The sequence below is a fragment of the Chenopodium album genome, chromosome 2 (assembly GCF_948465745.1).
Source record: "Chenopodium album chromosome 2, dcCheAlbu1.1, whole genome shotgun sequence".
Classification (NCBI taxonomy): Eukaryota; Viridiplantae; Streptophyta; class Magnoliopsida; order Caryophyllales; family Amaranthaceae; genus Chenopodium; species Chenopodium album.
In genome coordinates, this window is record NC_137835.1 from 82398894 (window position 1) to 82413687 (window position 14794).

The 14794-nt window shown below is 36.2% G+C and overlaps 1 protein-coding gene across 1 annotated transcript; it reads left to right on the forward strand.

Moving 5' to 3' along the window:
• The first annotated feature begins 8598 nt into the window (after positions 1-8598).
• On the forward strand, positions 8599-10199 carry LOC145590226 (putative F-box protein At1g65770). The gene has a single exon (XM_081646976.1). It carries the CDS (start codon positions 8599-8601, stop codon positions 9856-9858), a length of 1260 nt encoding a protein of 419 aa, XP_081503102.1. The 3' UTR covers positions 9859-10199.
• The last annotated feature ends 4595 nt before the right edge of the window (positions 10200-14794 follow it).

The following is a 14794-nucleotide window of genomic DNA, read 5'->3' on the forward strand; positions in this document are numbered from 1 at the left end:
ACGGAGAGGGATTTGTAATTTGTAACCGGAGCTAGTATATAGCAATCTAACTTGTTGGGTTTGCTATTAGTGATTCTATACCACCATATTATTTCACTTTGTTGAAAAGGGCGGATAGGTTAAGGTGGAGGAAAATACTCTGCTCTAAATATTTATGATAAGGTATGACCATATGAGCAGTGAACAATTTACTTATTCTTGATTGTTGGACTTTATTTGCTTAATATAAGTATTTCATCAGGCTGGAAGGTTGTTAACTCGCCTTATCATAGAGCTCAATGGCGACACAAGCCTTTTTCTAATGAATAGTTACCTCCTATATCTATTCTCCACAGCACTACTCTCTACTCTGTAGCTATCATGAAGTCGTACGAGTATATGTTTGTTCCTCTTTCTGGCCAATGATTATGCTTAATAGTAGGCATTCTTACTTTGTCAGTATTTTTGTTATCCTTGTGTATGTGGCTGAAACCCCAAGTGTGCTTAATACGGGGTAGAACAGTAGGTTTTCACGGGTCATCTCCCTTGCCAACCATGGGCGTCATTTGGGTCACTAGGCAACAAGGCATAATCGTGGCTAGGGGGCTTGCCCTTGGTGCCCAGGTAAGCACTTCCCCCTAAAGAGCTTTATTTAGCACTTTGTGTATTTTCCTAATGAACACCCAAGTGATAGTAACACAATAATGAGTCTTTTGGAGACCCAAACGAAGTCCAAATGGGCCCAAATTTGGGGGTCCACCGTATTTTGGGCCAAGCAAGACGATGGTGGTGTCGGTTTTTCGAGAAAAGGTCCCAAAGTACAAGTTTTGGCAGCAGGTAGTCCGGAAAACGCGGGGAGCTTTTAGAAGGTTCTGGAGCTATCTACGGGGTTCTTTGGAAGACTATTCTAGAGTGGATGACTCTAGAATAATCAAGGAAGGTCTGGTATATCTTAGAAGTCTTCTAGGTTCTTCTATGTATGTACATTTTGTATGTAAGTTTCTAGAATGTTCTAGGCTAGTCCTTAGCATTCTACGTAGGATGTGTGTAGAAACCTCCATGTATGTAGTTCCAAAGGAGGTGGGAACTCTCTAGATTGTTGTATTCTAGAACCCTCCATTTGAGGAGGTTAGGAATATTCTAGAGAAAGCTTGTAAGTAGGGAGGAGCACTATAAATAGGCTCCAAGACCTCATTTTTACATTCAAGTTGAGAGTAATACAAAAAGCCTTTCAAAAGCATTTTTGTTCTCTTGCAACTTAACCCTTTCCTTCAAACACTTAAAGAGTGTGAGGAAAACTAAGGCACGAGGGTGCTAAGTGAGTGGTCGGGCATACTAGCAAGGGTGATAGCTTGTGTGCTCAATTGTCTACGACACTTAGTCGTAAATTCGGACAAAGGCACTAAGGGTGAGTGCTTAATTCAACCAAGGGGACTTGTTAGCACCAAGGGGATGTGCTAGCAACATATCTGACCAGCACAAACGGTTGTGCTATGTGGGCACAAGGAGTAGTGCCAAATGAGAAAGCCTGACTCGTCTTACGACGGACTGTAAGTGGGTGGAGTAAATAGCATGAATGCTTTTCGGTGTCGGAGATTCCACCGAATTCTGTTATGAATTATGAAATTCGTTACGAGTATTTTTTTTTTACAAAATTATTTGTTTTCAATGTTAATAATGTTGTGCTAAGATAACATTTATGAATCCTGTCAAAAAGAGTGTAATATCTGTGAATAGGGTTGTGCCGGTTTCTCATATTAAAAAAAAACATTTTTTGTTTCCCGAGTGACAAAATATGAAAATAATTGTAAATTTTTTTTTTTTTTTTTTTTTTTATAATTTGGAACAATTGGATTCATACTTATTTTGGATAGTTAAACAGAAGAAAAACTAGATTGAGACTCAAAATTCATGCAAAATTGAGACTTACACAATAATAATGGACAAAATCTAGTCAAATCAAAACCAAGATTTGAGAAGAGAAAGAATCAAACATAAACGAACAAGTATGAGCAAGACTAATGGGAATACTACTGTAGATTACAAACTAAATTATTGTCTGGATAAAGTGTAATGCCACCATCACCAAAATTTTCAAACGAAACACAAGCTATGGAAGTCAAGAATCACAATCTTTCAACATGAAATAAAATCACAAAGTAAGAGAAGTAGTCAAAGTAGCCTCCATTTTTTACAAGAATGAAGCTCAATACCCATAAAAAATAAAGTAGAACCCACAAGCAATAGCCACTAGTGACAGCATAGGGAGTTCCAGATAATCCAGCGCTATTGTGAGCAATAGAATCAACAATACCATAACCAGACCATCGCGTCGGTTGGCCATTGATACTTCGGTTGTTTGGAGGCGGGACACAATTGCCGTTGAGAGGGGAGTCGAAGCAGGGCATGTTCCCTTGGAATCGGGGATGAGAAGAAGAGGATCGCTGGAAGTTGAGTTCTCGGAAACAAAAGCGTCAAAGAAGGATCTGTTGAACTCAAGAACGATCGGTGCAAGTTGTAAACTGGTAAATTGGTCGTTTAAAGACAAATTGGATGGTTCCAATCAACCAATTAGACTCCCGGATCGGAGGGTATTAAGGACCATGGTAAACATTTAAGGAATTTTTATTTCCTAGTGAAAAAAAATCAAAAAATTCCGAAATTGAAGGCTAATATTCATGCTTTTTGAGAAATTTTGGAGGTTTCGGCCCACAACAAACCTCGGCCTCAACAAACCATTTTCAACGGCTTCAAGTCAAATTTCAGGAAAACCTTAAGAAAATATAGAAATTAAGAATATGATTAATCTATATGAGTCTGTAAACAAATAAGGAAATTTATTCAAGAACAATATGACATTGTCTATTTGTTTAAAAATCAAATGAAATTTTAATTACCCTCGTTCCTAAATTACATTCCTACTTCTCTCATGTGAGGAATAAATGCTAAAAGTATGAATGTAATTTAGGGACGGAGGGAGTATCTCATAATAACTAGCATTTTAGCGCGTTCAATGCACGGGTTATAATATAGGTTATTTTTATATAAATGTATGTTTTTTAATAGTTGAAACTACGAAGTTATTGTTACATGACTTTTGAGGCAAATGATGTGAAAACTTTTTTTTTTTTTAGAGTGGAATTGTGAAAGAATAATTAATTTAGTTAAGTATATATACATGAATATTGTAGAATATGAAATGACATATTAGTTTAAGCAATATTTTAAGTTTAAGTGATAAAAAGACTATTTTTATTATACTTCATATGTTTATGTAATAGTTAATTCAACTTTATTCTATCATGGTAGAAATTAAACACTTCATTTTCTTACTTAAATGTGCAAGTTACGGAATGCACAAAGACTTTAGCATTATGTAATAATTGTAATTTAATTTTTTTTTTAATATTGAAAAGGTAAGGGAAGTAACATTTGCAAACGAGTGAGTTGTGAAGACATGTGGCATACGAATAAGTTGTGAGGACATGTGGCGTATGAATGATTGTGGTTTGAGTTTTTAAATACTAAGTATAGATAGATATAGATACTATATGACCAATTTGGAGGTCATCTGCTCAAAATAGAACGCGATTGATTGGTAACATATTTGATTACGAGGTAGTTAATTGTGACATGTATCGCATTATGTTTCTTATGATTGTCGAACTAATTTAATTTTTTTGTTACAATTTTCTTTTTTAAAATATTGATTTTAATCTTATAAAAAAAAAACCTCTCCTAATAGCCTCACTACACTTGTCAAACGGTTTGTTCGGATCTGGTCGAGTTCGAGCCAGGTTAATTCGAGTTTTGGGTCAACAAATAATCGAATTGTAATTGGATATCTTGTCTTTGATGAAAATCATTTTAATTTAATAAAATACCCGAGCTATTTTACTTTTTTAAACAAAAAAGTTCAAAACGATCGTGTTGAGTCGGGTTAATCCGGATAGCATGGATCATCAATTACTAGATTTATAAAAAAATTTCATCTCATTAATCAAGTTACTACGTATAAAAGTCCCTACATGTACTAAAGTTAATCTAATAAATCCCAAAAACTCTGCGTTGCACATTCATTTTTCTCCCCAACAAAAGAAATACTTCATAAATCATAAATTCATAACTGGAAGTTTCTTCAAGAAACCCAAGAAAAGCTTCTTCGTCTTCAATGGCTTCCTTCTTCATTTTCTCTCTCCTCTTCCTCCTCAACTTCTCCACTACTGTAACTTCCGCCATTGAAATCAACTTCACCACCTTCAACATCGCCCCAACCCCATCACCGTCTCCACCACCATCACCACCGCCTCTTCCGTCGCTCTCAGTCATAGCACGACCACCGCCGGCGCAAGTCCAAGAAACACCGCAACAACTGCAATTCAACTCGATCATCGACTCAATCGTCGGAGCTGGAGATTTCAGCAACTGGGCTAAACTTCTTTCTCAAGCTGACCCCTCCATTTTCCCTCTCTCAGCCACCCTCTTCATCCCAGAAGACGGCGCTTTTCTTGCCGGAAACTCAACTTCTCCGGCCACTTCCTTTAACCCTCTTCTCTTTTATTACCACATTGTTCCCCGTCGCTTTACATTCACCGAGCTCCGGCAGTTCCCGAATGGAGCTCGCCTTCCAACTCTTCTCCCCGGAAAAACCATCCTCATTACCAACAATTCCGCCGGCAATTTCTCCGTCAATGGTGCGCTACTTACTCATCCCGATCTCTTACAGAGCTCTGTTGTTTCTGTTCACGGTATTGGGACTGTTCTTGACTATGATACTTTCGGGGATGATTTTTCCTCGCCGGAAAATTTTCTGGGTCGAAACCCCTCGCCGGAAAATATGCTCGGAGAAGTCCCGTCGCCTCCGTTGCCGGAGTTCGAACAGGACAGAAGAGGACCGGTGGTCGGGTCTCCGAAGAATGTGGCGAGCTCGGCTGCCAGGAACCTGCAGGTATATTGGGCTTTGATTCTGGGTATGTTTGCTGTGATACTACTGCTTGGCAAGCTCTGACAATGTATTTCCTGCTACTGAGTTGGATAACATACTCAATTTTTGTTGCAGAAGCTTATTTCTGAGTTGTTGGATAATATGTAGCTTGTAAATTCTAGTGTTGTTGACATTGTCTAGGTGTTGTGCTTGAGGGTTACTTGCTCATAATCTAGCAGAGTACTAATTCCTATTGTGTTTGAGGGTTAATTGTTCAAAATCTAGCAGAGTATTAATTCTTGTAAGTAGATTATATCAATCTTTAGCATCTCAGAGGCAACTTTGTTGTTGCTTGTGCATGTTTGTTACGAATTTTGAAGAGGAATATACACCTATTTTCGAGTTTCATCTGTTGTGGAATTCACAATTTACTTTGTTGCAAATGTATTGTTTGGTCACTTTCTGTGTGAGTTTGAATGTGGTGATAAAAAAGAAGTGATTCAACATATCAATTAGGATGGTTTGATATGCATGCCAAGCAAACATTACTGAGAATTAAACTAGTCCTGAATCAGTAGCTGACAGAGTCGAACTATTCGTGGACATGATACATCGGAGAACCTGTTTTGTATAGGTGTTGATGTAATTGAGAACCTGTTAGTCCTACACTTCACTGCTGGAGGAGTGTAATTGAGATTTCAATAGGGTGTTGGGTACTTGGGTTTAAGGGGATGTTGGTTCTGTTTATGTTAAAATTAAGGTATGCTAATTGAAATATTTAATGCTTTGTAGAGTGTTTTAGTGTAGTAGGAGTTTGAATGATTCCAATAGTTCAATGGAAAATAAACATTTTATTGTGAGTAGAGAAGTTATTTGACTCAATATATTGAACATAATGCATGCTTACACGATCATCCCCCCTGTATGATAACCAAACATTAGAGAAGTAACAACACTAACAAGGCCCCGAAATCAGCAGTATTTACATTATTCACAATCAAGGGCGCACTCTAAACAAGTAATTAATCAGTTTTTGGAAGAACAATAGCTAAAAGCTATGGAATTACATGCATGATTAAATCACCTTTAGTTTTTGAGTAAAGTTTTGCTCACAAAAGTTCTTGTAAAGCTTGCCTAACATAGAGGTAAATGGTAATAGACAATTAAGAAGCAAAGGTGCTTAATCAGTTCAATCCTGGAGGTTCATTAAGACACTTTGTTTTCTTATCTTTTAATTGTGATCTCTTTTCAATCACATTAGAACTTTGCTTTATTAGCCATGTCCTTGCACATTTTGGAGCCTTACAATCGTAGGAGCCAACCAGCTTATGTTCATCGAATAAGCACATCAGTAGTAGCTTAGCAAGTCAAGTTAAGAAAATCATTCAAGAATTTGTTTGTGGTGTTATAAAGAATCAAGGATGAGTACTATACTGATTTGGCCAAGGACTAAAGCAACTAAAAGGTCAATAGTATGCATATTAGTTTCATTTCATTTTAGTGATTATCGTGCTCAGTTTCTTTACCTGTCTCATTTTTATTTGATGATTCTGCGAAAACTTGGTTGCTGGGGTTTATTTTGGATGGTTGAATCGGTTATTGAGGAACTATGAGCTAATTTAGCTAGCATTAGGTAAATTTGCAGGTTAGTTAGTGGGCTAATTTAATGACTTTGAAGATTTAAAATTCATTGTTATAGTGTGAATTTGTCAGAAAGTTGAGGAAAGAAATTACTTCATATGCACAATATATAATATACTCATCTCTGCATATGTACAGTAATTAGAATTTTGGATGAGATAGAGATTATTCGTCGGGCTTGCTTTCATTTCTGCATATGTGGTCATATTCCTGTAATTAGAAGTTTGCACTCAGGCCAAGCTCAACATTATTGTTCAAGCTCTGCCTTGCACTGTGAAGGTGTTTAGATGAAAAAGGAAAGGGAAAAGATGAGTAGTATATTTGGGACTACTATTATATTGTCTTTATTGTTTAGTTGTATAAGTCAGTTACCTTCTTTTAATCGCTTACAAAAACTAGGAAGTCTATTAATGGCTGTGGATTGGTGCCATTGCTAATGTTGTGACTGACAGTAGGCCCTTGGGAATTGGGATTGAAGTTTTAGTTGATATATGGACAAACTGTGCTAGCCTAGCTGGTTCACTTTGACTAGTGGTATGGCTTCAAATTTTTGTGGAATGTGGACTTTGAGAAGTGGATTACTGACTTACTGCAAGGGGTTTTGGTTCTGGTATCTACTGATGGTGTGCTCATGCAGTAGAATAGATGGGAGAATTCTTTTACTAACATCAAGAACTTGAGATGGTTTATAGATGTTATGGAAAAGGGAAATTATGGCGCATTTCTTTTTAGTCACAATTTATTTATCTGTTGAAAAACAGAGAAGACGTCATTCGATTTTGAGCAGCCTTTAAAGCACGGTATCTATCCATCACTCTCTATGTTCTTGCCAAAATACATATTATCTTCTTTCATCCCCTTCAATTTCTCTGCCCATATGCCTGCTCCCAGACGTTTAAACAAGCAATATCTCGAAGCACGGTATTGAATCTCCCTTTTTTTTAAAAAATAATTATTATTATTTTTTATTTTAAGCAAATTGAATCCCCCTCTGTGGTTGTGCAGTGTTGACTGCTGAGGAGTATAACAAAGGTAAGCTCTGTCTCAGACAGCCCCTTTCTTGTATTGCTATTTGAGGGTTACCCCATGATATCCTTAAGTATCTAGATGTTTCTAAGTATCGAGAAGTAGTAAGGTTTATAAAATTGTACACTCAAGTATGCTTGCAACCCCGGCCCATTGATGTTTTGCCGGAGATAATAAACAGTATGGCAATTGTAGCAAAGTGGGGTTTTCTTTGAGGATCCTATCTGCAACGAAGGTGATGGCTATACTGCTATCCGCTGTCGTATTGTATAATGATGGAAATCTAGCTAGCTGCCTTGCTGATTTGAGGCATAAAAAGGGGGCTATATCAAGAACTTACGATGATGATGTTAGTCGTATTGAGGATGTAGTGAATTTTAAGGGCAGGATTTGTGAACTTGATAGCGTTGGAGGTATCTATTGCAAGGACAAGGATGAAGAAAAGTGGAAAGAGGTGTAGAGCCAATAGAAGTGTACCACTATCTAGATCCTGAGTATCGAAAGAAACTTCTTGTTGAATCATATGGTGTAGTCTACTTGGTTCTTAGAATTACAAAAAATGATGTGGGCTCTTTCTAAGGTTTATTAGCTGAATGAGAGCAGACTAAATGGGAAAGGCCAAGTGCGCCAATAGAATTACATCAAGGCCACTCGGTTGAATTTTGGTCACCACCATCCACCGCCCTCTCTGTCGTTAGATACAAGTATATCCAATTGGTAAAGATCCTGCCTTATTAACTACAAAATTCATCGACATTTGAAACTTGTCTTGTTTACTTTTGCTCAATACAAGTCCATAATCTCATATAGTCATATGATGTATTGAGATTAAGTGGAATGCTAGTCAGCTAAGTCAAACGGAGTTAAAAGCTAAGTCAACAAAAAAGTTTAACCGGAGTCAACAGCTTAGTCAACAAAGGCAGCTGAACCACTTGGACTAAAACGGTGTCGTTAGAAAAAAGCACCTTCATTTAGTTTCAATCAAAACCCCCAATTTAATTTTCTAGGGTTTTATTTTTGGTACAAAAATGGAACCCCAGAAATCCAATTGGTCGGAGCTTTGCCCTGAACTCCTCTTAGAAATCGCCGATCGTCTCGAAACAAGAACCAACGTCTACAATTTCAGAGCAGCTTGCAAGAATTGGCATGATTCTCTCTCTAAAATCCCGCGAAATCTCCCTTTTCTCTCTCCTCTTTTCCCTCACAGATTCTGGGCCTTTGATTCCGACTTCTTCTCTACTATATCTAGTGGGAACCTCCACCATCTGATCGCCTACGCTGTGTGTTTGATCCGACCTCGGAACATTCCAGAATCTACTAAACCTTGGCTTCTTACTGTCGAAGAATTTCGCCGAGGTAAGCTCTGTATTCAACTCCCTTTATCTAGAATTAGAGCTTCTGGTAATTTTCCAGCAAATGTTCAAATTCCCATTTATTTGAATTTGTCTGATTTTCATATCTCTGTTATTGGTAATGGGTACCGTTTAAGATCATCGGGTATGGAGCGTTTGAATGGTGGTAGGTTGAGTTATGATTATAAATTGGTTTTGTTTGGAAATCCTACTTGTTTTGAGCCTTTGTCTATTATGGATTACATTGCTTTGGTTTGGTTTGAACATGGTCGTGTTGGGTGGGTGAGGTTGTCGAGGAGATCAGATTGGGGGTTTCTAGCTTTTAAGGGAACCTCGAAATTTGATGACATTGTGAATTTTAAGGGGCTGGTTTATGCTATTGATCGAATGGGGAGAGTTTATGTTGTCCATTATGATTTAGAATGGGCAAAAGGGGTGCATTTTCAACAGACATTGAAGATAGAATGTATCGCGAATGATATGATTTCTAGTGGGTGTGACAGCGATAGGAGGAAGCGATTGGTGGTGGATTCTTCTGGGGTGTTGTATGTAATTGAGAGGGTTATCTATTGTGGTGAAAAGGTACATTTTAAAGTCTATATGCTGGATGAAGTTAATTGTAAATTGGATCAAATTGTTGGCATTGGAGATGGTAGAATACTTTTTGTGGGTGTTGATTGTTGCCTCTTTGCATCAGTAGCTGATTTTCCGGGTTTTAGAGGAAATTGCATATTGTTCTTAGATGATTCCTTCCCCTTGTATGGTGAGGGAAGAGCATATAGCGAGCCTATTATCAATGGAGCTAGGAAGGAGTTGAGAGTTACCGTATATCACTTTGAGGATGGTGATGCTAAGCCAATATCAGCCTTTTCTGGATATTCTGACATATTATGGCCACCTTCAGCATGGTTCTATCCAGATTTGTCTCGGCCTTGAAGTTCAAACTTGATCAGAGTGAGTAGTGAGTAAACACTCAATTCTTCAACTCCAAGATATGATAGTATCGAATGCATATGTATTTGCTACTTGCTGAATAAACGTCTAGCATGATATATATTTTACATGGGTGACAGTCAAATGTGACTGAGGTGATTTGTTTTCTCTGAGTGTGAGTGGCGTTTGAAGTTGTTGTGAATGTTTAACCTTGCCACTAATATTAGCATGATTTATAAAAGTGTTATTTAACTTTTTGTAAATTTTCAATGAGGAATTGGTATACGAATTAATCTCTTGAGCTACATACATGTATCATCTTTACTTTAAAGTTCTTTGGCAAATTTATTGGTGTACTTCTTTTTGTTCACTGGGCAGTGGCTTGACAATATTTTTTTATCCCGCTGTTAAAATTCCATTAGTGGGGCCTACTCTCTACTTAATAATATTTTTTTATTGATTTGCGTATTGAAAATTGTTCCGTTAAAGATTTTGAGAGCTATTTTGTACTTAGGGTCCAAATTGAGCTCAAATTTTGAAAAAAACACGTAAACGCCTCTTTTTGGGATGAGGTTTGTCAACATCCAAAATAATGAGGTTTTGATTTAATCTCCTGAAGTTCTAAGTTCTAACCACTTGAACTATCCCTCACTCTCACTTTACTCCTATTATTTATATTACATCTATGCCATTGAATGTAAGGTTATCCTCGTGAGTTGTGACCTTAAATTAAAAATAAATGTAAGAATAAAGCCAACTAATTATAAATTGAGTACCAAAAAAGTCACAAGTACGCGTTACATAAGAATAAGAGCAAATTTTCCAAAACATAATACCCACTAAAACTAATTACTTTTCTTTTGTTCTAAAAACAAATTTACTTTTTCTTGATTACATAGATCGACTAGAAGACGACGAAGAAGACAAGATGCGAATGAGGGGTAATGTGATTATTGTAGCAACAATTGGCGCCGCTATTTCTGTATCATTTAAAGAAACAAGTATTAAGGATAATCGTCTTGGTATAAAGTGTGACAACTAACCAGGGAAGGGAAAGATGTATAAAAAAACATACCATGGATCATAGCAATAAATTGCCTGATTAGTTGATGGTCTGTCAAAGAGTACTGCACAACCCCGTTTTCAAAATCCTGAAAAATGGTAAGGTAAGAAATACAATGTTGAGCTTAGTTATTTGAGATCAAAAATAAAGTGAAGAAAACACACCATTACTGGATAATAGAAGAAAATTAATCTTACCGCCAATAGAGTATGTATCCTCATTGCTAAAAGAAGGAACATGGTTATATATGACCCGATCAAGTACGACTTCAAGGAATCTGTTTCGTTTAGAACACGACCTTCAAAACAGGAATTAAACAATCAACTAAATTAAATAGATGTTTTACCGTGGTCGTTTGAAATATGACTACTTTACATTATAATATTATGGTCACAATTAGTTTTCAAATGTCTACAATACAAATATATATATATCTTGAAAATTTAAATCCAATATAACATAAATTTTTATATTTCGAGAAACTATGAAATTAAAAAAAAAATTACATAAATGAAATTAAAAATTTGATAAATAAAAAATATTAGTTATAGTTTAAACAGCTATTGTAAAATTTTCATAAATTTTTCATAATAAATCATATTGCATATAAACATGTCACAAAATTAAGTTGAGCATACTGACCTATTTCTCCAAGATGGAGAGCAGTAAAACCGATAGTAATGGGTAAAAGTAAAAACACAGATAAACCAAAATCGTATCGTATCATTAATTTGAAAACAAATGCAGTACTCGCTGCTAGAAGCACCATCTGCAAGACAACCAGAATGAGATTCATGTAAGAAAACAATGACCATAGTTGACACAAATAAATAAATAGATGTATATACAGTACTCCGTATTTTTTATACTTCAAAACTTTTGCAGGGTCAAACAAATATTCATACACCAAAGCATCAAACCCCAATGGGGACACTTTGGGAGTGGGAATTTCCTTACCCTCCCCCCCAGAGATATGTCATGATATGGTTCGTTGTCTGTTATGATGTCATTGACCCGAAAGTATATACTTTGTATAATGTTGGTGAAAGGTTTCAAGATTAAAAAAAAAGAGAGAGATTAATGTTGATACCTGGAAATAGAACCATATAACAAGGCATATCTTCAAATTTGCCACTTCTTTTGTGTCACCTTCGGCTTCTAAAATAATTAAAATTTTAACACAATAACACGTAACATTAAAGTTAGAACAAATTCATAAGCAAAATTGAGAAAAAAATTATAGAAGAGAGTGGTGGATAGAAGGCATACTAGCCGAAATCTCATCAAGTGGACTCATCTTCAACAAAGAATAACGAATAAATTGTGTGAAATAACGAAGTAGAGAAAACTTTCAAATCTTTCGATGTCTTGTGTCAAATTCTACAATTATTTTTTTTATGGCGTTGAGATTATTTATGTATATATATAATCCTTATTTTCTTTTGACAGGAATCCTAATTGTATTGTACTTTGTACTACTACAGTTTTTTGGAAACAACTCAACTTGTGGCAAAACGCTTAAATTTTTTTTAGAAAGAAGATAAACTTTGGGATTTATGTTCAAAGATACTCCATATAATACAGTTTTTTTTTTTTTTTTTTTTTTTTTTGAGGAAATATAATATTAGTCTTAGACTTGTTTTATTATTATTTTTATTATTATTACTATTAAACTAATTTTAATTTGTACCTAAACGATGTCTATTTTGAATTTTAACATAAACTTCATACATGCCAAATTTAAATTATGTATAGTAGTCTAGTACTCATGTAATGTTTTAGCAAATTAGCACTAAATTTTTTTTCCTTATGTAGCACTTGTTTATTATTACTCCGTATTATTATTATTGATGAGAATGTTTGACTAAAAAAATTACAATTTTTTTATAGCAAAGTCAGCTTCAAATATTAGAAATTTCTAAAAATTAGTCAAAAATAGATAATATTGACCCAAACCCTAAACTTTAGGCAAGGTTTGTGCATTTCTTGACCCATGACCAGACCTAATTTACTGGTTTACATACAGTACACTAACACATCATATTAGATTGTGAAGTATTTTATTTCATAAGGTATGTTCACTTAATCACATTTACTAAACTGAGCTAAAGTGAACTGAATTGATTGGAGCTAAACTGAACTAAGCTGAGATGAATATTTTATGAGAGAAGGAGGTGAACTGCACTGATTGGAGTTGAACTGAACTAAAATTATGTAAATGTGAACCGACCCTTAGAATATATTGTACATGAATGTTACGAAGTATATGTTTTGAACTATTTCCTTTGCTTAAAAATTATGATATAAAAAATAAATTTATATGATAGTTATTGATAATCTAATACGAAGTATATTTTTGAATAAAACTATGATTTAATTTGTACATATGAAATATTGACATTTTATTGAAAATAAAACTTTAAAGCAACATTTTTATCTTATATTGAAAATAAAATTATAAACTAACTTTTTATCCTAAAAAATTTATCTAAATTTATCCAACTTTTTTTTTTATTCATAAAATATATTCAAATAAATCCTACCTGGCTAAAAGTTTTAGTTTTATGTACTATTAGTTATATGATTGATTTTTCCGTTTAAGGTCTTGAAATTATGCTTCTTATTATCTTGTTTTCTTTTTGTACATGCTATTCGTAATTAAAATGGCTAGTTCAATATTGTATTATATAGTTGTAGAAATTAAAATTAACAGAGTTTATACATGGGTAGCAGGTTTTGCTAGGGTTCTTAAGTATCAATCATTAATCAAGGGGATGTGGTGGGTCGCCGGTCAAGATAGTGGTGGTCGTCGCTAGTTAGAAGGGGTAATGGGTTGCCGGGGAGATAAGGGGTGGTGAAATAGTAAGGGCATGATTATCTATATACCAATTGTTGGTAATGGTGATCATTTTTTATGGCGGTATTTAGCATTCCACAAAACAAAACCCTCTCATACTAATCCCCTACGGCTCCACCCCATCCCATTGGCCACCGCTTGCCCAACCCGAAACCCTCATCATCCGACCCTCCACGGCAACACCATTCCGAAATCCCCGCCCCACCATTCCGAAATCCCCACCCCACCCTTCCGCCATCCCAAAAGCCCAACCCCAACCCACCGAGCCTAAAATCCCCACCCATATGGGCTCCACGAGTCCAGAATCCTACTCCCACTGTCGATTTGTCGAAACCACACCCATCTGTATTGACTATATATACCCTTAAGGTAAGTCAATCCAATAAATCCCCAAATATTCTGCGTTTTGACATTAATTTCACTCAATTGGAAGTTTCTCTCAGAAACCCAAGAAAAGCTTACTCTTCATCAATGGCTTCCTTGTTCATTTTCTCTCTCCTCCTCTTGCTCAACTTCTCCAGCACTGTAACTTCCGCCATTGCAACGAACTTCACAACCTTCGAAACATCATCGCCGTCACCATTACCATCACTGCCGCCTCTTCCGTCGGTCTCAGTCATCCAAGAAACAACCCAGTTCAACTCAATCAGAGATTCAATCGTCGGAGCTGGAGATTTCAGCTACTGGGTTGAACTTCTAGCAGCGGCTGACCCCTCCATTTTCCCTCTTACAGCCACCCTCTTCGTCCCAGTTGACGGCGCTTTTCTTGCCGGAAACTCTACTTCTCCGGCCACTTCCACCGACCCTCTCCTCATTTCATACCACATTGTTCACCGCCGCTTTACTTTCTCCGAGCTCCGGCAGTGTCCAATTGGAACTCGCCTTCCAACTCTTCTCCCCGGAAAAACTCTGCTTATTACCAACAATTCCGCCGGCAATTTCTCCGTCAATGGTGCCCTAATCACTCATCCCGACCTCTTTCAAAGCTCTGCCGTTTCCGTTCACGGTATCGGGGCTAT

Coding starts and splice junctions, on each gene's coding strand:
- LOC145590226 (XM_081646976.1), top strand. CDS start 8,599: ATGGAACCCCAGAAATCCAATTGGTCGGAGCTTTGCCCTGAACTCCTC.